We start from the raw sequence: 23,407 nt of genomic DNA on the forward strand, positions 1-23,407 counted from the left end.
GGGAAGCAGGACGCTGTGAAGGCGGATAGGATGTTTCGCGGACGCGCACCCCCTTCCATTGTTTAACTACATAATTAAGCTAATTTAAGGCTGGATCCGGGTCCCGCTAGCTCAATGCCTCCTGCCGTAGAAATACCGAAAGCAGGTCAGCTCACAACATCGACAAGGATTCTGGCTTCAGCAAATGCCCGCGAGTGTTGCCTGCGCAGCATGCCACCGCTTTGGGACATCTGACGGGGCAGGGGACGGGACGGGACAGACCCCTTTACCGGAGGTGATTTTATCTAGGCTGAGGAAGCATCACAATTTACAAGTGTGATATTCTGGACGGGCAACTCACATTTTTCTGAAATAACCGCAGAGCTGCTATAAAAAAATTGTTGGTGGTGGGTTGTTTGGGTTTTGTTTGTTTGTTTTAAATCCCTGCGGAGGAAAGAGAAGCATCCACGAATATTCCGATCAAATAAAAGAGATACCTGTGAAAGAACTACGATCGCCTTCTTCCCACCACAAAACATTTGCAACGTGCCATTAATTTCTGTGGGATCTCCTGCAATATCCTAGTCATTCATAACTATGCACATTCATTGCGATATGTGCAGGCTCTGAAATCTAGCGCAATTAATTTTATTTTTTTTCTAAAACTATCTTACAAACATTTCAATTACAATAATATTTATGCAGTGTTCATACACACCACTGACATCAATTTCGCATTTCGTGCACTCGGGTCACCGCGTTATTTCTTTTTACGTTTTATTTAATTTACAGATCCTGTATTTTCCAGACTATATTTAAAACAAACAAACTAGCTAACCAAAACAAACAAAAAAGAGTCTCAGAAAACAAAAATAAAGGAAAATGTGATAAATTCTTGGCGGGAATTGGGAAGCCCATGATCTCTGTGTGCAACATGATGTATGTGGCATGTATGTCAGAGGCACACACAAGCTCACAGATCAGGATCCACACACCTAATGCCAAACCAAACACTTCTTCCACATACACAAACACGCCGCGACCCACACATACCTTAATTCCTACCAGCTTTGTCTGTTTTTCTTTTAACTGTTAATATGTAGCAGTGTCTTTGATAAAGCTGAAATCAGCTGCGAGGAGTTGACATTTTACAGTCAAGCGCAGTGCAATATTTAGTGTGGGGATTAAAAGAAAAACCGGAGCCGGTCTTTGATGGCCGGGGACCATCAGCACCTCGATGCCCGGTCGCCGCCAGCCCCGTCCCGTGTCCTCCCGGGGCAAGGGAAGCTGCAGCTGACTTCCCGACCGGTTTGTGTTTTCCACCAAAAATTACTCAATTCCCATCGTTCACAGCCTTCTGGTACGCCACCCGCGAAATATTCGTTAAAGTGCTTTATTACAACAAGGCGACCGTAAACAAGGACGAACTTCTCTCCCGCATCCGCAAAGTCAACGCGGGGAACCCGCGCCTGTGTCAAGACATCGCGCTGCGCCTGCCAGGGGAGGGGGGGCACCGCTCTGCGGGCCCCGACGGCTCCTGCCCGGCCGCTCCCCCGGGAAGAAGGGCCGGGAAGGGCGGCGCGGCAGCCCGGCCGGTGCCCGGCGGGTGGCGGGTGCTGCGCCCTGCTCTGCCCGGGCCTGGCCGCCGACGGCGCCCCGGCCCCGCGGGGGCTGCGTGCCCGCCCGCCCCGGCCCCCCCGCCGAGCGATGCCCTGCCAGCGCCAGCCGCGCTCAGCGCCGCCCCGGCGTTAACTGCGCTTCCCGCGCAACTTACCGCCGGGCAGGTAGGAAATGGCCATTTCCATTGTGGCGGGGACCCAGGTGCCGAGCACGCCGGCGAGGGAGAGCGGAAGGGCCGCCAGCACCGCGCTGTCCGTCATCTCCCCCGGCCATTAGGCGGGCGGCTGGGCGCTGGGGCCGCCCCCGGGGGCGGGCTCGGGGGAGCGGTGGGCTGCGGCGCCCTGCCCAGCCCAGCCCTGCCCACGGTGCCCTGAGGTTGAAATGCAGAAGTCAAGGCTCTCTCGCCGGGAAGCAGATTTCCTTGTAGCCCTTTTCCCCTCACGCCCCTGCTGCCTCCGCGGTGGAGATCAGAGAGCCGCGGGGGCTAGTGCGGCCGGGAGCGCGGGAGGCCGGGAGCCTGGCTCTGGGCATAGGTGTCCGCCTGGGATTTAGGGCAGCCCCAGCGGTGTCCTGCTCAGAGGAATGGGTAAGTGCTGGGCGCTGCAGGAGGGTTCAAGTGCTGTCAAGAGAGGGGGAGCACCCGTTGGCCGTCATGTGCCGCAGCCGCAGCTCCCTTATTGACTTTGCTCGTGTTCCTACAAGTTGTAAGAACACGTTAAGGGTCAGGAGCAGAGAAAAGAGAAAGCTAATGACGGCTCGGTTTGTTATTAATGTTATTAGGCGAGTGCGAGGCAGGATCGCAGCCGAGCGAATGGCCGGAGCCTGTGGCACGTTGTATATTATTCCTGACACCGATCTTCGCAGTTAACGTTTTAGCACGTCTGGTTTACAGCCCGGTGTAATTGTGCTGTTAAGCAAGAGGCGCTAACAGCACCAGAAACGGTCTTTAAAAAGTTAGTCCCCACTCAGAAGCACCGCGTTGCCCCTGCCTCTCCCAAGATGTAAAAGAATTTCCTCAACTACTTTTTTTCCCCTTCCTCCCCCTCCCCCACGTCTTCGAAAATATTTTTCTTTTCTTTTTGTCTTCTCCGTGTTCCTTTTTCCTGTGGCAATAAAGCTGACTTGTCTGCTGGGGCGATCTCGTTTTGCATCTCTGGTATGTGCTTTTTTGGAATATGCTTGGTGCACAGTCCAGAGAGCTCCGACATTTGTTGCCAGGGTTTTTATTTCTTTTTTTTTTCTCTTTTTCCTCTCTTCCTCCCGCCCCCTCCCCTTGCTCTTTTTCTTTCTTTCTCTTTTTTTTTTTTTTTTCCCAATTTTGGGGGCACCGCGCTATTATAAAGAAGCATGTGTGGAGTGGCCGCGGGGTCCCCGAGCTGTGACATCTGCCTTGTGATGGGGAGCAGCTCAGACGCCCTCTTCTGAGCCGTTTGCCGTGTCCGACGGGTGTGTTTGTGCCTTTGCTTGCAGAACCTGCCTTCGGGGAAGTGAACCAGCTCGGGGGGGTGTTTGTCAACGGGAGACCCCTGCCCAATGCCATCAGGCTGCGGATTGTGGAACTGGCGCAACTGGGTATCAGACCGTGTGACATCAGCCGGCAGCTCCGCGTTTCCCACGGCTGTGTCAGCAAAATCCTGGCCCGCTACAACGAGACAGGCTCCATCCTACCGGGGGCTATCGGGGGCAGCAAGCCTCGGGTCACCACCCCCACGGTGGTAAAACATATCCGGACCTACAAACAAAGGGATCCGGGCATCTTCGCCTGGGAGATCCGGGATCGCCTGCTGGCCGATGGCGTGTGTGACAAGTACAACGTGCCGTCGGTCAGCTCCATCAGCCGCATCCTCCGGAACAAAATCGGGAACCTGTCTCAGCAAAGTCACTACGAGTCCTACAAGCAGCACCAGCCGCCCCCACAGCCTGCTCTGCCCTACAACCACATCTACTCCTACCCCAGCCCCATCGCTGCTGCGGGAGCCAAGGTGCCCACCCCTCCCGGGGTGCCAGCGATCCCCAGCACCATGGCCATGCCCAGGACGTGGCCGTCCTCCCACTCGGTGACGGACATCCTGGGGATCCGGTCCATCACAGATCAAGGTGAGGAGGGGGAACCCGGGGCCGCAGCGGCAGCCAGGCAGGACCAGAGCCTTTCGGTCCCCTGCTCCTGGGCTCCTTCCTGGCCGAAGGTCGGGAGGAGGTTCGGTGGTTTGCCTCGGCAAGCCTCTCGCGTTGTCCCCAGCCCCAGCTTACCGGAGGATGCGCGTCGGGACTCGGGCAGACCGGAGGTCCCGGGGTGGTGGTCTGCGGGGGGTCCGGCCAACGGTACATACCGGCCGTCCCCGCTGCCGCTGCGACCCGAGCAGTTGCGCCCTCGGCCGGCAAGAGCGGCCCGGGGTGCGGCGGCCCCGGCCCCGCGATCAGTCCCGGCCCCAGCCCCGGCCCCGGCCAAGGCTCGCTGCCGCCCTCCAGTCACAGGCGCCGCCTTGGCGTTACCGAGAAGTCCATTTTCTCTAGTTTTCGCAATCAGACCAAATTTGCTCCGGCAGGAAGTTCAAATGTCACCTAATTGCTTGCATTCTGATGCTGTGTTTTCCTCCGAAGCGGTGGTCCAGGAAAACCCAGCCCCCGAGACTTGCTTCTCTTGCCCCTTCCACCTTCTTTCTGTTCCTCTGCCTGGAAACTGCGTAGCGTCTCCCAGCCGCTCGCTACGCTTTGCCGCAAAGAAAGGGACGTTTTTTCCATTTCGGTCTCTGCCGGTGAACTAACAGTGAAAGTGGTTAAAACAGCAGTCTAAAATAACCTTTGCCTACAGCGATGTCTGTGTCCCACTCTTCCCTCCCCAATTAGCGGAGGGGGGCCCCGTGATTTCTGTTTTCATTGCGTTTTTAGCGGCAACAATCCGGTTCCAGCAACACTTCAACTGCAAATTGATCCTTTAGGCAATGCAGAATAATTTCCTTTTTCTGCTCTCAAAAAAGTGGTATGTTTTTTTCCTCAAGCAAAACACACGCACACAAATATCTTTTATTTATATTCATACATACAAAAATACAAAAGTTTGGTCCTTCTTCGCCCTCTGCTTCACGATATAAACTTTATCCTCAGCCCACACTGGCACAAACAAATGTGTTTCTGAGTGGACTTCAACAAATACACGCCTGGCAACCTCTGCTCTGTGCCGGGGAGAGGTAGTGTTGGCAACGAACATTAAAAAGAATGAGAACATTACAAACATTACAATCACATGAGAAATGGAGCTTTTTTTTTTTTTTTTTTTTTTTTTTTTTAGTGAGTTCCTCCTTTATTAACACCACATTGGCAGGCAGGCAGGCCTCCGACGGTCCTGCCTGGTGCCTCGGTATCTGCCCCGTCCCCCTCGGCACGGCACACATCTTTCTGCATGTAAAACCTCCCTCCTCCCCTTCCCAGCAGAGCGCCGGGGCTGCCGAGCGGCCGATGCCGCAGATGGGGGCTGCTCGCCCTTGATTTATAGGATAAACTGACCTTGCTGACACGGAAAGGAAGCCCCTATTCATGGGAAAGTGTGAGATCAGCAGAAAAGGGCGCTCACCGAGAGAGCTCAATTTCTTAAGACAACTTCAGATTTGTGCCTTCCCCCAGCCTCGGCGAGGGGCCGAGCGGGGTGTGCGGGGGAGCCCGCTCCCACGGCGGGCCCGCAGGCTCCGCTGGGCCGGTGGCGGGGCTCGAGGGAGCCCTGTGCCCCCGGGGGTCCCCAGCGGGGCCCGGCGAACGTGCCCGTCTGCAAACAGCCCGGTATTCCCGTGCCGCGGTTGATGCGCGTGTAAATAACAGGACTTCTCTCTCCCCTTCCCCCTTTTATCCCCCCTTTTATTTTCCTTTTCCTTTTCCTTTTATTTTCTTTTCCTTTTCCTTTTTTTTTTTAATGTCTTTTTGTGTTTTGTTTGTTTTGCTTTCCTGTGTTTTTTTTCTTCCCAAATTTGTTTGGATCCCGGTTCATCTGCAGCCGCGTCAGGGTTATTTCTAACAGGGGGTATCGTTTGTCCTCGGACTCGCACACACACGCACAGAGGAGGCGATTCCCGTAAATCCCCTTCGGACACCCCGGGGGACAAGTGCCGTCCCGCCAGTGTGGGGGACGCAGGGAGGAAAGACTCGGCCAGCTCCGGGCTCGGCTGGCGATCGCCGCCATCAGCTGCACGGAGGGACCCGACTCCCTTCTCCCCCTGGGATCACCTTTTCCAGGGGCTGTCGGGAGGCTCAGCGAAGGTGGAGCGGGCTCGGGACAAGCTTCCCCATAGCTCTGCCCCACGCACCGCGGCCCGTGGGGTCAGGGAGCCGTCCCCAGCCTGGAGCAAAGCGCTCCGCATCCCGGCCCCTGTCTCTAACCCCCCCTTCCCTCCGTCTTTCCCAGCAGTGAGCGACACCTCGCCTTACCCCAGCCCCAAGGTGGAGGAATGGAGCAGCCTGGGCCGGAACAGCTTCCCCCCCCCGGCCCAACACGCCGTCAACGGGCTGGAGAAGAGCTCTCTGGAGCAGGAGGCCAAGTACAGCCAGGTAAAGCGCGGGGGGCGGGAGGGCGGTGATGCGCAGGGTCCCTGAGCTCGGCCCCGGGCTTGCGGCCCCCGCCCCGGGCCGCCGCTCCCGGGCTGCAGCCGGTGCCGGCGTCTCCTCGGTTTTGGTTTGCCATCGGGTCCGCCAAGACAGGCCACGTCGGGACAGAGCCCGGCTCCTTGCTCTGCTCCCCTCTCCGCTCCCCCCCTCGGCACAGCCGCCGCAGCCCCCCCGGTAGCCCCCCCCTCCCCCGCCTTTCTGCTGGCCCAGAGGCTGCCGGCGGGGCGACCCCGGCCGCCCCGGGCTCTCGGCGCTGCCCCCGCCGCCGCGGCACAGCCCGCCCAGCAGACACCCGAGAATCGCCGCCGCCGGCCGCCCGCCCGCCGAGCCGCCCGGCGCCCGGCCCCCGCCGCGCCGCCCCCCGGGGCGCTGCCCCCGGCCCGGCCCCGACCCCCGTGCCGTTCCGTGCCGTGCCGTGCCGTGTCAGCGGGCACGTCCCGCCGCCGCCCCGAGAGCCGCCTTCTGCCCGCTCCGCAGCGTGCTCTGTAGGCAGGGGAATAATTTGAAAATGAGGTGTAATTGCTTCCTACATTAAGCATTTTTAAACGCTTAAGTAGACGGCGAATTTCCTACGTTTTAATTACAACACAATATAACTGTTACTTAATAAATCTCTGTCTAAATCTTTGTACTTGCTAATCAAATCCCATGCCAGGAGAAAAGCTATAAAAGGCTCAACTGTTACTCGTTGGGAAAGCACAGGTTTTGAAAACTTTTTTTTTTTTTTTTCCCGTGCGATGGAAACATTTCAGAAGGTATCAGAGGTTTCCCAGCTGCACTGACTTCCCGGACACTCGCTTGTTAGACTTATAACGAAGTCGAGGAAAAACCGCGGGCTCATGTTTAGCGTGTTCCCATTCAGAGACAGAGGGTTTGGACACAGCTTTCGAGTTCTGTGTCTGGTCTTGGATTCCATGTCGAGGAGACTGTTGTAGCTCGTATTCGGTGCTGAGAGTAGCAGGATCAGACCCTTTCGAATTCAAGATGCGGAGCACGAACGGCGGGGATGCTTGCAAAGAGGCGGATGAGGCAGAGTGGGAAGTACTGTAGGCCCCAAAAGCGAACCACCACTTTATTACATATATTGCCTTGCAAACAGTATGCCACCCTTAAAGCTATCCTGTTTATTTCGTGTTACATTTTTCTATTAACCCATTATTATTCTGTTCATTGCATAATGCAAATAACGTGCACTGTAGGATAGGATTACGTGTATGGTTAAAGATAGTTAGATTTAGAGTTAATATTCATCCATCCACAATTTTCTTTAAAAACAAAACAAAACAAAGTGTTAGCGGTCTTACTAAAAATGATGGAAATAGCTTGTCATTATTCTGTTAAGAACAGCTGTGCTGCGGCTGACTTGTCTTATTTTCCAGCCTGGGCCTTCTTCACACGGTTCTGCTGAAATATTTGCAGGATCAGGCTCCCAAGCTATAAACCACTTGCCTCTGTTGGAATCTCATTTGCCTCAACAGATGTGTTGAGGAACAATGTTACGTAAATTGGGTTATTTTCAATGCTGGTGTTGGAAACTATATTTTATCTTTTTTCACTCTTTCAGTATTTATGCTTTCATCTTCATTATATATCGCTGTTCTACTGTCATTACCAGTCGTCAAGTTTTGTTCAACCTGACAGATCACCTGAGAAATGTAATTTAAACATACTCGCTATTTAAAAATGGAGCAAATTGCTATTAATAAAATGGAATTAATTTATCAAAATACATTGTCCAGAGAGTTTAAAAGGGCAGAAAAGCTAAAAAGTATTTATCCAAAAGGTCATTTTCAGGACCCTGCTCATTAAAAGAAGACAGAGAGGAGATTCTCCCCACCCCCTCCCCCTTTTCCCTGTAATAATATAGATAAATAGAATTTGGCTTTGGAAAGTTCTAATGTATAGACCAGTCTATTCATGTAGTATTCAGACTTGCTTACCAGAGAATTCATTCACATGTACATTAATTGTTTCATCTGTCACAGATTTACTACCTTGCTATTTTAGAATGTATTCAGAAAAAAATTGTGTCTAATAAGGATGTGAAAATGTGTTTTTTTGCAGTTTTTGCAACATTCTTTTTTCAAAAAGATTTGTTCCAACCAGGTGCTAAAAGAATTTATGAACCAAATTCTTGCTGCACATAGCACTGACTAGCTGCCCATTCGCTGAAGCCCACTGAGTCTGTCTGGGGTGACAGTCTGTGACAGTAAAGTCTCACCAGAAGTCTCTGAACTCCTTGGATCTTTTTATAGTCTTCTACAGTGTGCACCGCTTTGGGTGTAAACAGATGAGCAGGAGACAAGAGAGAACATTGGTTCATTTGTGTGAATCTAGCAAAGGGGTATCTGGAACGGTGGAAAAACGGGGAAGCCACTGTCACAATTTATACGCCAGAAGGACTACGGTGAAATAGGCTCTGTCCTTGGGCTCCGGGGTAAATGCTATTTTCCTCATCTCCTTTGGTCAAAGCTCATTACAAAAGCTGGGTCTTAAGGAGGCAGCCAGCAGATTTCCCCCAGAGAAGAGAAGCGACTGTGCTGTAATATTCCAGTTTTATGTCTGTATTACCGAAGTCAGAGGCGCCTACAAGAGGAGTAGAGCAGCAGGGAATCAAGCGTGCGTGTTTTACTTAGGCTTTCCAATTACACAACAGGAGCAGAGGGAATGTGCTCTGAAGCACATTAACAAAGGATTTTGTGTGAGTGATAGGGAATTCTGCCGTTTCCAACATATAGCAGCTCTACATTTTAAGCATCAGTAACATTCAAGGTTCACCTATCCACAGCTTGCAAATAGTGGCATAGCTACTAGGGAGCGAAGGACTTGTTCCCCAGCCTTAATTATGGAAGATAATATTTTACTTCTCAAGAAATCCCCTGGAAACTCGCTTTGCATGGGGAAGACTAGAAAAACTGAGCCCAATGAACAAGGTTTTCTGTGCTTTTAAAAGATGTTATTTTGATCCCTCCTTTTAAATGACATCCGTTTGTTTTAACACAGGGGATCCTGTAGGCTTTTTTTAGGCAAAACTAGTGACCTCACAGCCTTGTCAGCCGGCAGGCAAGGCTGATCACTTTGATGGGTTCGAACGGCTGCATTTCACCCCTTGCCTCACACATCAGGGAATTCACCTAGGAAAGGGCTCCACAAAAAAGGCAGGAAGATTTCACGTTTTTGCCTCAGCAATATGCAGTCACGCTCATTTAACATGAAACTGAACCTCTGGATGTAGAACATTTTTCACTTGGAGTATTATGGATTTCCTGGTGTCTCTGGGGCCTTTGTTTGCGACATCGTTCGGTATTTGGGTTTGGGGAGTTGAAAGCTCTGACTGGCAGACTGGGATTCTGTACCAAATGTTCCCGAGGAAATCACAAAGATGCCTTGTTAAGTTCCTATTCATTTTTGAATTACCTGATGTCCCAAGTTGTCACTTATACATAAGCAATTGCGTTATATATTCCTGGTGCATCATATTCACAAATTTGTCATAGAGCTTTGCAAACAGAGTGACTGTGAATCAGAGAAACTGAAAAGGAAAATAGATTTTTCTGAGAGCTTTTAGGTCATACACATTTCATACAGAGCTCATTATATTGCAGTATTTAATAGGGAGAGACAAATTCAGCATGGCAGTGGGGGCATGGCTTCTACAGATAATTATATTATTAATACAAAGGATGAATATTCTGAGTACTTTATGCATTGCACAGCTTCTACTGGCAGCTGTATTAAGGAAAAAAAGGCTGAAATCACTGAAATACAAAACTATTTGTACCTTGCATTTGAAATGAAAGCATGTAATAAATATGTATCATATTTAAAATGCAGTTTTCAGACATCTGATGCTTGTGACTTTCTGGGCTAAAGTCACTGACATGCAAACTGAAAAAATTGTGGTTTGGATTTACACATGTATGAAAAAGGAGAAGATCTGACGTATGTCTGTATGATTTGTTGAGAGGCAAATAGCTTTGGAAATATTTTTTCTTTTCAGAATTATTTGCTGCTTGCATTGCAGGAAGCAGATGTGTGCATCGCCAAAGGGAGCTGATACTCATTAACGGGAAAAAGCTTGTAACTGGGGGGTCTGAGAGCAAGTGGTTAGTGCAGGCTTGCTCTTGGAAAGGGTACGCTGTCCAGAGGCCTGATCCCAATCCTACCAGTGCTGCTGAAAACACTCCTAATTCAGAAGGGCTTGTGACTATGGTTTGAGTGAAGTCTTCCTCTGACATACTGAGCAGACCCCAAAGCAGCCACCACTTCACCTCTGTCTTAGCTGAACTTCATCAGCTGTTGGTGGCTTGAGTTTTGGGCTCTGCTGCGAAAGCACTCCGCGTCCTTTGGTTGCGTTCTGATGGGTCATGAGCACCGTGTGCTGTCAGCACATAAAGGGAAGGCTCCATTTTAGGGCAAATGATTGCAAATACTTGTGGGTGCAATTCTGGACAATTATTTGTGCAGAAAATGTAGGCAATGTAAACATTTAGTTCCTGATCTTTGATTGTAGATGAACAATGAACTGTATATGCAATAGTCAAAGCATCTGTAATTGTTTTTATCTGCAGTGCTTAGAACCCACAACATATGGTAATTTCTTTTGAGAGAAGATGAAAATATAACCTTAAATGTTATGGCCAATTACATGACAGATTATTTATTGAAAATTAATTCGCAGATTTCTTATTTGGCATCTTGTATTCTAACTCAGGATTCAGGTGGTTGGATTCCTGCTATGGGTCTGTGCAAAATCCGTCAATGATAAAGGTCTGGACCGCCTGCTCACCACGCATACCCAGGGCGGGGGTGGGAAATGCGTTGAGGAGAGGTGCTTTTTTGTTTCCTTGCCGTGGTGCCTAGCAGAATTGTTAGCAGAGCTCCTGTCTGGTGCAGAGGTTCAGACCTTGGCTTGGAGACTGTCTGGTTCTGTGTCGCTCTCGTTAGGATCTCCAGACCAGTGCCTGCTACTCAAATACTGTCACTAAGGTCGCTTGCTCGAGGTCTAGGCATCCATGTCATTGCATGTTGTGGGTGAGGGGCATGAGCTGATCCCACTACATGCACCCGATTCCTTCCCAGGTGATCTGGATGGCACCCCATTCGAACCCCATTTGTGAGACCTGCCTCTTACTGGCCACCTGCTTCCACGGCCAAAACACAGTGCCCTGCCCACCAACCCACATGGCTTCAGGGCACTCCACCCGGATGAAACTAATAAAGAAAGTCAGAGAGGTGAGTGAATGGTATCATGACATGCAAACTGCACTCTGAGCACCCTCTGCTCAAAGGGCCCCAACCCACCAGGAGCTCTGCCACGACAAAGAGGACCAGGGACTGAAAAGTGAGAGTGGTGGGAAATAGGTATCACAGCCAAGGAGCAGAGTGCCAGGGGCAGGGGGATTAGATAGGACTTGATCTGTTCAGTCTTCTGGATGGTGTGTTTGAATTTGTCTGCTGTGGCAATTTATCAGCTCTTTGGAATTGCCTGCGTACCTAGCCATAACGACCACAGGCGTTCAATATTTGATGGGCTGTGATTTCACTCTTTACCAGCTTCCAAGTAGCCGCCTCTGCAGCATCAGAGGTTTATTAGGCAAAGGGGGCCGCTGTTTTGGCTCTCCCTGAAGAGGCCAAAGTGGGGACGTTACCAGTTTGCCCCCATATTTGCCTAGCTTCTAGCCATCAAGAATCCCTTTGACGCCTCTGCATCCCTAAGTCTCCTTCTTCCAACATCAGTTTCATTTAAATAACACCACACTGAAATTACGATATATTGTTAAATAGATTGAGAAAGCATTTTTCATAAAACCTTTTGCTACTACATCACAGTTTTAACCATCAGCATGGAAAGAACAAATGTTTATTCCTTCCACTGTATCGGCTTGTTTAACATCTATGTGTGCCCTACCTGACTGCAGGTTTTGCCAAAATACTAAGGGTGAATTATTGTGCAAATCTGTTGTGAAACTATGTGAGTCTGTTATTAGTTCCTGCTCAAGGGAGTTTGCTGATATGGCATGATTTTTTTCTGAGCTGTCATCTCATGAGGCCAGTGTATCTGTCTAAGGGAGACTCAGGTTGGGTCCTTGTCATTAAAGTCAAGGTTTGTGCTCACAGCAAACAGAATTTGTTTTCACTCCACTTTGAGGCAGTCTCGTTTTGAGGTTTGTTAAATAACAGAATATATCCCAAGATCCAGCACCTTCACTGGGAAGGCGGTGACTTCCATTAATGTCGTGCTCCCTAAACTGGAGTATGAATGGAAAGCAATCATTCAGTGAAGTACAGACTTTGCATGATAATCTACGTTTGGGAGACATTTTAGGTGGACTTAGTGGTGTGTGCTTGGTGTGCTGTATGTGGTAGATCTCACTTCACTGTGAAAACCCTGTAAACCCATCCCTCTTCTGAAGCAGCACTGGAAACCCTTGCTCCCCCCTTTCCCCTCAGAGGGCGCTTAGGTTTTACAACAACCTCCGTCAGCCTTGTCTCCATTGTGCCTTTTCCTCCTACCTCTCCTTTCTCTGTTGTTTTTGTAGTGGATTCCTCAGCCTCTGAGAAAGATTTTTTTTTCCCCCCTTTCTTTTGTTTCTGCTGTAGTTTGTTTTGGAAAAGACATAAAATGCCCCTGGCTCCTTTAGGAAGGGATTGGTGATGGTGTGTACATACGTATTTCCAAAACCAGGTTTTTATTTCCCTGAAGAGGCCAAGATTTAAAATTTGATAAGAAAATATAATTAAGAGTGATCTTGATGCATGTCGCAACTATAGTTAAAACACTCAATTGATATTATCTGATTTCTGTGTTATTCAGTGCAGCTGGGGACGTCTATAAGTAAAGGAAACAACTTTAAGTTAATAAAAAAGCACATTAAATGTGGGCAATGGGATCTGCTCATTATTAAGGGAATGAACACTATTTCAGAAGGAAGTAGCATGATTTTCTCATGCAGTACATTGTAATGCATTGAATTTAGTAACGGGAGAAATAACTATAAAGAAAATGACATCTTTGTAAGAGACACTGTGTAGGATTGGGTAGCTAATTATTTTGGAATCTTAAAGCACTCAAGCATGCAAATAACTCTGTTTTAATTGTGACTTCAACCAGAATACCAGCATTGCTTCATACGACTTACAGTGAAAGAGAAATACTGTAATTCCCCATTCCTGAAAGGTCTTTTTCCATTTTTCAAAGCTCAGTCTTCTGGGATTCAACCCAGCTCAGCTGAGCAACAGGCCAACTGTAAAGCCCTTGCCCATGTGTTATTTTAAAAGCTCCTCAATCCCAATGTATTACCGCTGTTCAGTCTTTCTTGAAAATAAAGGCATATGTTTTAAAGTAATAACCTACCTACAAAATATTTCCCCTTCTGTTCAAGAATTTTTGGATGTCTAAATTATTTAATGACAGTCCTAATTTTTTCAGTCAGTTTTATTTTCTTTTGCTTACGGTGAAATTAATAGCAAATCAAAGGGGGGAATATGTTCAGTAAAATAAGTTCATTCATCTAATAACATGGATATATACTCTAATATGAAAAGATTTTTGCAAGATTTTTCCCCAGCATTATAAAAAGACAGCAAATCCTGATTTGCAGGGTCAACTCTAACTAGGTTATTCACATACAGCTTAGCAATTTTGTTATATTTTTCTTAAAAAGATTTTTAATAAAAAACGTTATCATAAATTTACTCAGTACTCACTTTTGCAATCCTTCTTTAGGTAACTCTGACTTACTTGTGTAGGCACATTAATTTTAGCAGGATACCGATCTGAATGAGTGTTTGTAGGATCACGCCATTTTTCCCAATGATGCTCTATAGCACTGAATAGCAGCTTCAGAATTCACCCCTAATTTAGTTAACTACAATTTTTACCAAAATATTATTTAAGGTTATTAATTTTAAAACTTTAAAAGAAACATAGATGCATTACATCTTTAGGTAATGCCATTTTCCTAAATGAGATTTCCATTACAGGCCTGCTGCTAATGTTTTACTTGGAAAATTTGTTTACTCTTCCCTTGGGATCCTGTATGTTGGTTTGATTTATAAATCATATTTAACCTCCAATTAAAAAGGGAGATTTAGCATGTTTGCTTCCTTTATGTTTGCAGTTTGTGTTTGATTGCTCCTAGTGTTGTTACCATAACCTTTTTGACTGATTATGTGCACGTCACTAAGAACACGAGCTATCCTCTGGGTTTTTAAGGTAATTTGCTCTTCTGATTGAAGGACTAGATATTCAGCTCTGCTCCCTGCTATGCTTTTCCTTTGCTGTGGAAAAATTATTTCTCCAGTAGCTACTTTGTGACTGTGTTTTCAGGACATCGGAAAAGACCCAGCGTTTCCAGAAATTATTTTAAGTTTTTCATTGTGAAAAATGAGGGGTGGGAGGATGCCTGTCCGTGGGGCTACAGCAGCGCCCCTGTGGCTAATGCTGCTGCCAGTCCTCCACTTGGCTGGGGAGCGGCTGTTCTGAGGCGGCTGTGATACCTCGGCAGATTTGTTTCGTTTGCTCTCGGGGAAAAGCTCTGTGCTGGAGGATCAAGGCAGTGTGCTGAGCTAGCTGATCCAAGGGCAGGAAGGATTTGTTCCATCAAGTCAGTGTTAGATCTGAGAAATGCAAATGAAACAGCAACCTCATTCACTAGAGGTGTGTTGCCCAGGTCTCGACGCAGGCTGAACTGCTGATTCCGGCAGGGGAGTTGGGGCTGGATCACTGTCCAAGCTCATCAGGGCTCATGAATTAGCTAACTTGAGCTTGAAGCCTATGTTGTTTCTCCAGAAACACTTTTTTTTCATGGACCTTTAGAATACTTCTACAAAACATACTTTCTTAGTCTATGCAATAAATTATCTATTTAACAAAAAGATTGTAACAATTACAGGCAAGTGATTCAAATAATTGGAAATAATTACTTTTAAAACAAGAATCATTCATGTTCTTTCAGACACTTACTTTAGCATCTACCTGCAGCATCAAATCTGCTCTTGTTTGTATACACGTAAACCTGAAATGAGATAATTTGCATTATTGCTATTAATGATAACGAACATAAATGCAGGCCTGTGATTTTGAATGCTATGATTCTGGGTTATTTTTTGAAACATTTAGAAGCCACGTGGGAAGGGATCACAGGACAAGGCCTCATTTTGAGGCTGAGAGAACACATATCTAGCAAGCAAAAGGCAGAGAAGGAATAGTAGAGAAGGGGGTGAAATAAAACAAAATAATATCAATTAATTACAATATAGAATTTGGATTTATACCATGATGTCTGAAAGTGAAATCTAGCTTGTGTATTTCTCTGATATTAACATGTCCAAGGCAGGGGAAGAAAAATACCCCCAAAAAGCCAGGCAGTTTGGCTGACATGGATTGATTGGGAAGTTTGTTCAGGAACTTGTGCCCTGTCTCTCCTTTCCATGCAGGAGAGGGGAAGCTGAAGCTGTGTGACATATTGTACCAGCATAACCTTCAAAACAGAAATCAAGGTGTGTGTGGTGGTGACCTCTGGTTTAGAGAGGAACTGTTCTGACTTTCAGGAGTCCCAATGGCTAATGGAAATTACTTGTTCCACAGAAAATCCCATATAAGCTTGGTTCTAGACCTGCTTTTCATCCACCACCCTTTCTGTGTCCCAAATCTCAAACTGACTGAAAATGATGACAATAAAAGCCATCTCCAGTTAGTATTGTACCTAAAGTGTCTAAAACTAAAAATCTCCTCTGTTAAAGCTACTGAACCAACTCCTTCACTGATGAAAATACATGCAGTCCGCTTGTTTCAGCAGCACCATTTTATGTGACCTAAAGCAAGACTTTATGTCCACCTTGGCTTTGAATTCTGGCCTGGATATTCCTTTCAGTGGCACTGGTTATATCAGCGGTAACTTGGCAGAAGGGTACCAGATCCAGCTTGTGATCCTGACCCAGCCACTGTCGTTTTGCAGGTATCTTTGCGATAACATGTTTAACTGAATTTACGAATCGGTGGGAGGTCATGTGTTCTAGGTTTTGAACACAGCTCTGAAATTTGGAAGTACTTATTCTGTCAGTTGTCTTAAAACATTGATAGAAGCAGCAATTCAGAGCATTTGTTTCTCTCTGGTCTTTGTAGAAGCTGGACAGTAAGGGCTTTCAAACAGGAACCCTTATTACTTGCACAGCAGAGGTTCTTGTTCAGATAGAACTACATGTTTGTTTGTTTGCTTTTAAAAATTAGATTTCCCTTGAAAAGCAATGGTTTAAATTAAGAAAAAAAATATTTATAAAACTTAAAAACCAGGTTCAAGCAGCTCTGCACTTAAAACAAGTTCTAAGGGTTTTTAAAATCCATAAACACCATGGGGTTCTTGCACTCCTAATTATGAATGTTTATATTTTGGTGTTCATTTCCTCTGATTGAAATACTGCAGGATGAATTATTCATCCAGTATATACAGGGTCATGGAACTTAATCCCTTCCATTTATTTTAAGTGAATGTCATGTTTGTAAAAAGTGCCAGACTGACAGACAAGATTCAACCCTTCTGATAACCTACACTTTGTATCTAAAGCTGTTTAGAAGTAAAATCTCTTGCGGTTAAACTTATTGGGTCAGGTCCTTCACTGATGAAAGTCAGCGATGAAAATCAGGTTTTGGATTTTTTTTTTTTTTTTTTTTTTGAGTAGCATAGTTGTAAATCACGTAAGGTGAGTTTTTCTTTATCCCCTCAGCTTTAAATTCAGTCCAGAGGAGGCCTCTGGCTGCTTTGGGGTATGGCACAAGCCTCCCCTGGGGCAGATCCACACTTGGTGCTGCGCCAGTCCTTACCCATCCCAGTGCTGCCTGCTTGGCTGAAGGCACCCACTGGTGTCCACCTCACCATGGTTGTGAGCGGTAAAGCTTTGTAGCACTGGAACAGAAGTAAGAACGGCTCATAAATTCAGCGAGGCAGCGACAACAGCTCTCCAGCATTGGTGTTCTCCGACGGGTGGCAACTGGTGGTCCCTGCACAGCTGCCTCCGTGTCCTGCTCTCAGTATGAGGGCAAGATCTTTCTCACATTCAGAATAGACACTATAAAAACAACAGTGATCACAGTTGTTAGTATTTAAGTAATTTACGTAAAGGGGAAGTGGGTAAAAGGGTTTTTCTGTCTGTTACAAGTCAGGATAGGTATTCTTTTAAATTAAGCTTTTACAAAAACTAGTGAATCCTTAGTCAATAACAACTTAAGTAGCACCTCCAATGTAATTCAGTAACAAAAGAGGGCTTCCTCAGTCATTATAGTTCAGAGACTTTCATTTTACTTTGTGCCATAGGACCATACTGAGAAAGGCCACACAATGATAAATAGAACTAGGGGAACATATATATGATTAGATTAAATATATATCAGCAATGTCCGCATTAATGTGAGCTGCTCAGGAGCTCAGACTTGCCCCAAATTGTGCAAAGTGATCAGCTTTTGGTTGCTGAGAAGCCCCTGGCAGCCTCATCTGTAGGAGCTGCAGGAGACCAGGACATGGGCTTGAGCACTGATGGACCAACAAAAAGGTGGCTTGTTGGCACATTGCCTGGCACAGATCTAGCCTCGTCCCTCTCGCAGGCGGCCAGACACCACCCCAGCATGGGATCAGGCAGGGCGTAGCCTGGGGACCCTGCCCGACAGGCTGCATGGGTGAGGGCCCCCTGTTCCTGGCAGAAGCCAGGACAGAGCGAGTGAGCTGCGTGGCTGGGTATGGCATGGCAATGCTCATCCTCAGGGCCAAAGAACTGGCCATGTCCTCTTTTATTTACAGGTACACACAGAGTCATCAGCTCCAGGGATTTTTCTATTTTTTGCCTGGACACAGCATTGGATTTCTTGAGTACCAAAAGTTGCCTTTCTCCACCCATGTACCCTTGGCCTGTGATGGTGGGCTGCTGGGCACAGCCATTGTGGTATTTCCCCTTGGCATAATGCAGCGCTATGCACAGCTTTGAAGGATACATTTATAGTCTTACTCTTCCTCAGATGAGAGGCTGCTCGAGCATCTGCCTTTTCCAAAGAGGTCTAAGAGGAAGTGCCAGTGGTTGGAGAGCATCCTACAGCATGGCAGTCTGTACAGCATATGGGAAACATTTCCTCTTCCCTGTGCCAGAGGGTGGCTCTGGCTTTTCCCAGAGCCACACATGGTAGAGGGGAGCGGTGACGACACAGGAGACTGGAGGGACATGTACCTCCTCTGCAGCCTAGGAGGAATCCTTTCAAAAACACAGTCAAGGGTTCATGGGACATGACCACTCGGTGAGGAATCCTACTTAAAATGGGGCTTTCCAGGCACAGCCTTGAGCCCACTGTTTGGTAACAGCCTGCTTGGGAGTGGGCAAGCCTGGAGGAGCAGGGTGGCCTTACAGAGCCCAAAACCCTTCTTCCAAGGTTCAGGGCTTGGAGGTTTGTGCTTTCCCAAGGGCTGTGAGACTCTTCAGGGACTTGCCACAGGTATTTCCTGCTTCCAGCACCCCTTTTGGGTGCTGTGCAGGATATCTTTGGGTTGTGGCTTTTGATGTCTCAGTGCTACAGCCTGGCTCTAATGGCTCTACTGTCTCTGTGCAAAGCCTTTTGTTGCTGTTTGTTATAAAACCCAGAAAGGTTCTTGTTCTTGTTTCACGTTCTTCTGAAAAGCACTTTATACATTGGAAGAGGCAGGCAACTTGGAGAACAGCAGCTTTTTAGGGCCTGTCACACTTTTACTTTCCAGTAAAGTCAGTGAAATAATTTTCCATGTGATTTAAGAAGTGTACTAATTTACAGTGCAATTATTTGAAGGTTTGTATTAATTAGTATTGTTGCAAATGCTGATATTTAGAGCTGAGGCTAAAGTGTAATTCTGAGACACAGTAGGGGACGTGTAATTGGAGTTGAAGGTCAGGTCACATATTTGGATTTTCAAAAGAATAAGGCAAGTTCAGCTTCAACAAAGTGTTTATGGATTTGGAATGACAATTATGTTGCTGCTGCAGCTGTATGTTTTGTACTAATTAATACACCTATTGGAGGCTTGTGCCTGGTATCCTGTCACTGTCTCCTGCTGTTTTAGATCGTTGTACACATTTATATTGACTCCAGCAGGATTATGGCTTGGTTTCCCAAGTGGCAATGAGAGGATAGTCCAGCCAGGGGAACTGTGAGTTACACTGGTAGGAAACTCATGAGCCTGAAACCAGGCCAGTGCCATTTATGGAGGTAAATACTGGAAATAAAAGCAGGTGCAATGCAGACAGGAACTGAACAAGCAAAATGTTAACATCGTGTGAAGCTTTAGCAGAAATAAAAGCCTGTTTCATTTCTTAACTCTGCACTATCTAGGTTGGGTTTGGTGCTACCAGATGATTAAAAATGGGAGATACTATATGATTTGTTGAATTGATACCTGTTCTTTCATATTCAGATAAGAAATGCTTCTGTGAAAAAATACCGTCCCAATTCTTAAAACATAAACACTATACAAATCAAAAATTAAGCAAGATGAATGATCTTGGTTTGTACCTGTTCTGCTGAAGAAGCATTTACAGGGTGTGAAATAAACCACCAACGACTTTTTATTTAAATAAGGAGTCATTCATTGTGAAATCCTACTGTGGCAGCCTGAAGGACTCTCCCTTCTCTATTTAAATAGAAACCCTTCTCCCCAGCCTATGGAAGGACCTAGGAAAATAGCTTGCAGGAAAGGACCCAGCCCTGCAATTGTTTTGTGCACAGAAGCCCTATTGAAACCAGGAGAAGCTGTGAGCAAAGAACATTTGCAAGGTTATATCCAAAGTACCTAGAAAACAGATTTTTAAAAGACATCATCAATAGTAATAATAATACTATAGTTCTGACTCATGCTCTGAGCAAACAGTTACCCAAGAGTTTCAGATGTTCCCACCTCCCCCAGCTGCTTGTTACCTCTCTGCTCCAGGGAATGTTGCTTCAGGATCTGTGCCCGCGCCTGCCCACTGCAGCTCAGGGCTGAGCCCACCCTGCTCCGGGGCTGGGGTAGGTGAGGCGCTGGTATGGCTCCCTCTCTCTTGTCACTGGAATGGCTGTGGTCGCTGCACACCCAGGTTAAACTGTGACAGCACCACCTGCCAGGGCCTGGCCTCCACAACCAACACCGCATGTGAGATTTGGGAAAGATGGGTAAATGTTACAGCCCATCTGCTCCCACCCATGGGACCCATTGCCAAGAGGATGAAGGTGCTCAGCAAAAGAGATGGGACAAACTCACCACAAATACCTCCAGTAGCTCTCAAATGTAATGATTAGGTGCAACGTGGGCTTAAGGAGTCTGTGAACAGCAGCTGGTGGGAAGGCGGAGGGGCATGCAGGGGCTCAGCGGTTCTTGCCCTGCTCCCACTGTGTGATCCCTAAACGCCTGTTGCTGGTCCCTGGCTGGGACAGGCTGCTGGGAGAGGTGTGCAGGGCTGGCACGGGTCTTAAAAGCAAAGCACAAGGGGGCCACTGTGCCCCTGAAACCCAGCGTGGCTATGGAGTCTCTCTGGGTGTCCCCACCAGCCCCGGCTCTTGTATAAAGCCCCAGCAGCATCTGAGGGCAGTTTCTTTATGGCAGCTCCGCTGTGTCTTACTCTCTTAGAAACATTTTTCCCTTTCCTTTCAGGCACCCAACGGCCTCCCGGCCGTCAGCAGTTTTGTGTCAGCGCCAGCCATGCCTCCCTATGCCACACCAGCCCAAGTGTCACCTTACATGACATACAGCGCCGCCCCATCCAGCTACATGGCGAGCCATGGCTGGCAGCACGCTGGAGGCACCCCGCTGTCCCCTCACAGCTGCGACATCCCCGCCTCGCTGGCATTCAAGGGCATGCAGACGGCCAGGGAGGGCAGCCACTCGGTCACAGCCTCGGCACTCTGATGCAGGAGCCAGCCCAGGACCACCACGAGCCCGCTGGCTGGTCACCCCCCCGAGCCCGGCTCCCGGACTGCTCTCTTTGTGCCGGCCATAACTGGCATTTCTCCTCATGACTTGTCTCCCATAAGGCTGTTGGGATTGAAAGCGCTGAAGACAACATCAGAAACTGAGAGAAGTGTGGTGTTGCACTCTTTAAGTAAAGACCTTGTGTCCCTCAAAGGGCTCATGGAGCCTTGTTCCACTCTCTCCTGGTCAAACCACACGTATTTATTCTTAATCATCACAGACTTTCTAAATGTGCAATTGTTACTAAGTTTTGTGTAAAGATCAATAAAGAAAAATCACCACAGAAAATTCTGCTATGCCTTGAATCAGCAAAGGTGGCTAAATGGGAGGCGTTTGCCGATTGCCTAGAGAACAACCTTTTCACCGATGAGGTTATACAATCCACTGCTATTCAGAGATCACTTTTTGGTTGTTTTGTTGGGTTTTGGTAATCAAATATAGAATCAAGGCAATAGGTGGCTCTCAGATGCTTCTGGCATGTCACCATCCTCAGGCAGTAGTAGTACCTTTGTGTTTTTATCCATTTGTAAATATAGGCTTTTGACAGCATTTGTTTTCACCTTCCAGTACATTTATTTCTTTATTTCTACTTTTTTTTTTTTTTTTAAGTTAAAAATGTGACTTTCTAGCTATTTTCTCTGTCTTTGCATGGTGGGGTGATAGCCTCAGGTGGTAAGGTTTAGGTAAGTTTTTTTTTCATCACATTTTTGTGCCTACAGTGGAGGATTCAACACCTCATGAAATGCAGTTATCTCTGTAGCAGAAGATTTGAAGCCAGAAATCCAGCCAAGTAACTCTCCCCCAGCTACAGCCAGCCTCCCAGATTCATGAAACACCACATTCGTGTTAAATGTACAAGCAGAGATGAGTGGAAAGTATCTGAAGAAAACTGAAAACTGTGGAGGAAGATGCCGTTAGTGTGCAGCTGTGCAGAGATGCTTACAAAGCTGTGTCAGCCAACAAACCCACTGAGAAACAGAATTGTACCATCCTTGTCAGCTCACTTGTGTCCGGCATTTTTGGCCCCAAGGTTATGTTGTAACTTTTTCAAGAGGAAGTTGGCTTTAATTTCTGCTTTAATGGATGTAAAATATGGCTCTTGGTAAAGTTTACATTGTTGTTCTAAAGCCTTTTATTCCCTAATAGGTATACTGGTGGTGGTGCTACAAACACAGATATTATTTAATATTAACAGATACCCTTTCTACATTTCTGTATCCAGTGGCAAGTACTCTGTGCCAGTTATTTTGCTTTAAACTTTAATCCCAAGAGAACTAACGTTCTGATCTTTGAAAATTTACCTGTTTTCCTTGGGCAATAATAAAGTTCTGACTATTATTCCAGAATGCTTTCCCCATGCTGTAGGTATGTTCAGAATATGAATGTGGAAAAAAAAAATTAAGCCTAGTGTGACATTTCATATTCTTCATAGAATATTAATATATTGTTGTTTTTTTTATAAATGTTGTGCAATAACTTAAATTACACTAGAGATAGTTAAAGCAGAGGAGAAAACGTCATTCTTCAAATTTTGCTCTATCTGCATACCATATTAAACATTCATTCAGTGGGAAGGTAAAATACAGTCCCCTCTTAAAATATAGACGTCTCTATGTATTTCCAGCTTTCATCGCCAAGACAGCTGTGGGTGAATTTTCATAATCTAAGTAATCAGTACATATGTTATGTACAGTATATCCGCTGAAATATAGATGGAGTCGACTGGCTGCTGCCACCTTTGCTTTTTTGCATTAAAAAATAGTTAACGGAACCGTATTTCTATAAAGAACACAGGTATTGTATTATGGACCTAAGGAAAGAAAGAGCTCATCTCGGATGTGATCCCGGATTCTTCAGCCTCAAAGGCATTCAACAGCTGTTTAGCTTTAACGAGATGCTGAAACCCTTGTTACTCAGTAGAACGCTTTTTAAAGAATGTTTCTTTGAAACCACTAAAGGTAACGCACACACAAGTGCCCTTCCACTCTGCTGCACTGTTCGTGATGTCACAGACATTATCCTACCTTTATGCAGTTGTAGCTGAAATAAGACGAGCCTTAACACCATGGAAAAGAAATTGGTTTAATTCTAGACTTAGCTCTTCGCTAAAAATAAAATGGAGGAAAAAAAAAAGATAAGAAAAAGATCATGAGTAAATAAATGACTAAGTTGGCAATGGGATTTTAGCTTTAAACCTACTTGTTTTACTGGGTTATAGAATTATTAAGTCCACCTATTGTAACCATATAGCACAAACA

At 46.7% G+C, this 23,407-nt stretch overlaps 1 protein-coding gene across 2 annotated transcripts; it reads left to right on the plus strand.

Moving 5' to 3' along the window:
• Positions 1-1,976: 1,976 nt before the first annotated feature.
• Positions 1,977-21,709, plus strand: PAX9 (paired box 9). Of its 2 annotated transcripts, none has more exons than XM_055716392.1 (4): positions 1,977-2,185; positions 3,070-3,696; positions 5,993-6,135; positions 20,832-21,709. In XM_055716392.1, exons 1-4 carry the CDS (start codon positions 2,182-2,184, stop codon positions 21,084-21,086), a joined length of 1,029 nt encoding a protein of 342 aa, XP_055572367.1. In that variant the 5' UTR covers positions 1,977-2,181; the 3' UTR covers positions 21,087-21,709. The 2 variants fall into 2 exon arrangements, with proteins under 2 accessions (XP_055572367.1, XP_055572368.1); XM_055716393.1 differs by having other exon boundaries at positions 5,996-6,135.
• Positions 21,710-23,407: the final 1,698 nt, after the last annotated feature.

The sequence above is a fragment of the Falco cherrug genome, chromosome 7 (assembly GCF_023634085.1).
Source record: "Falco cherrug isolate bFalChe1 chromosome 7, bFalChe1.pri, whole genome shotgun sequence".
In the NCBI taxonomy this organism is placed as follows: Eukaryota; Metazoa; Chordata; class Aves; order Falconiformes; family Falconidae; genus Falco; species Falco cherrug.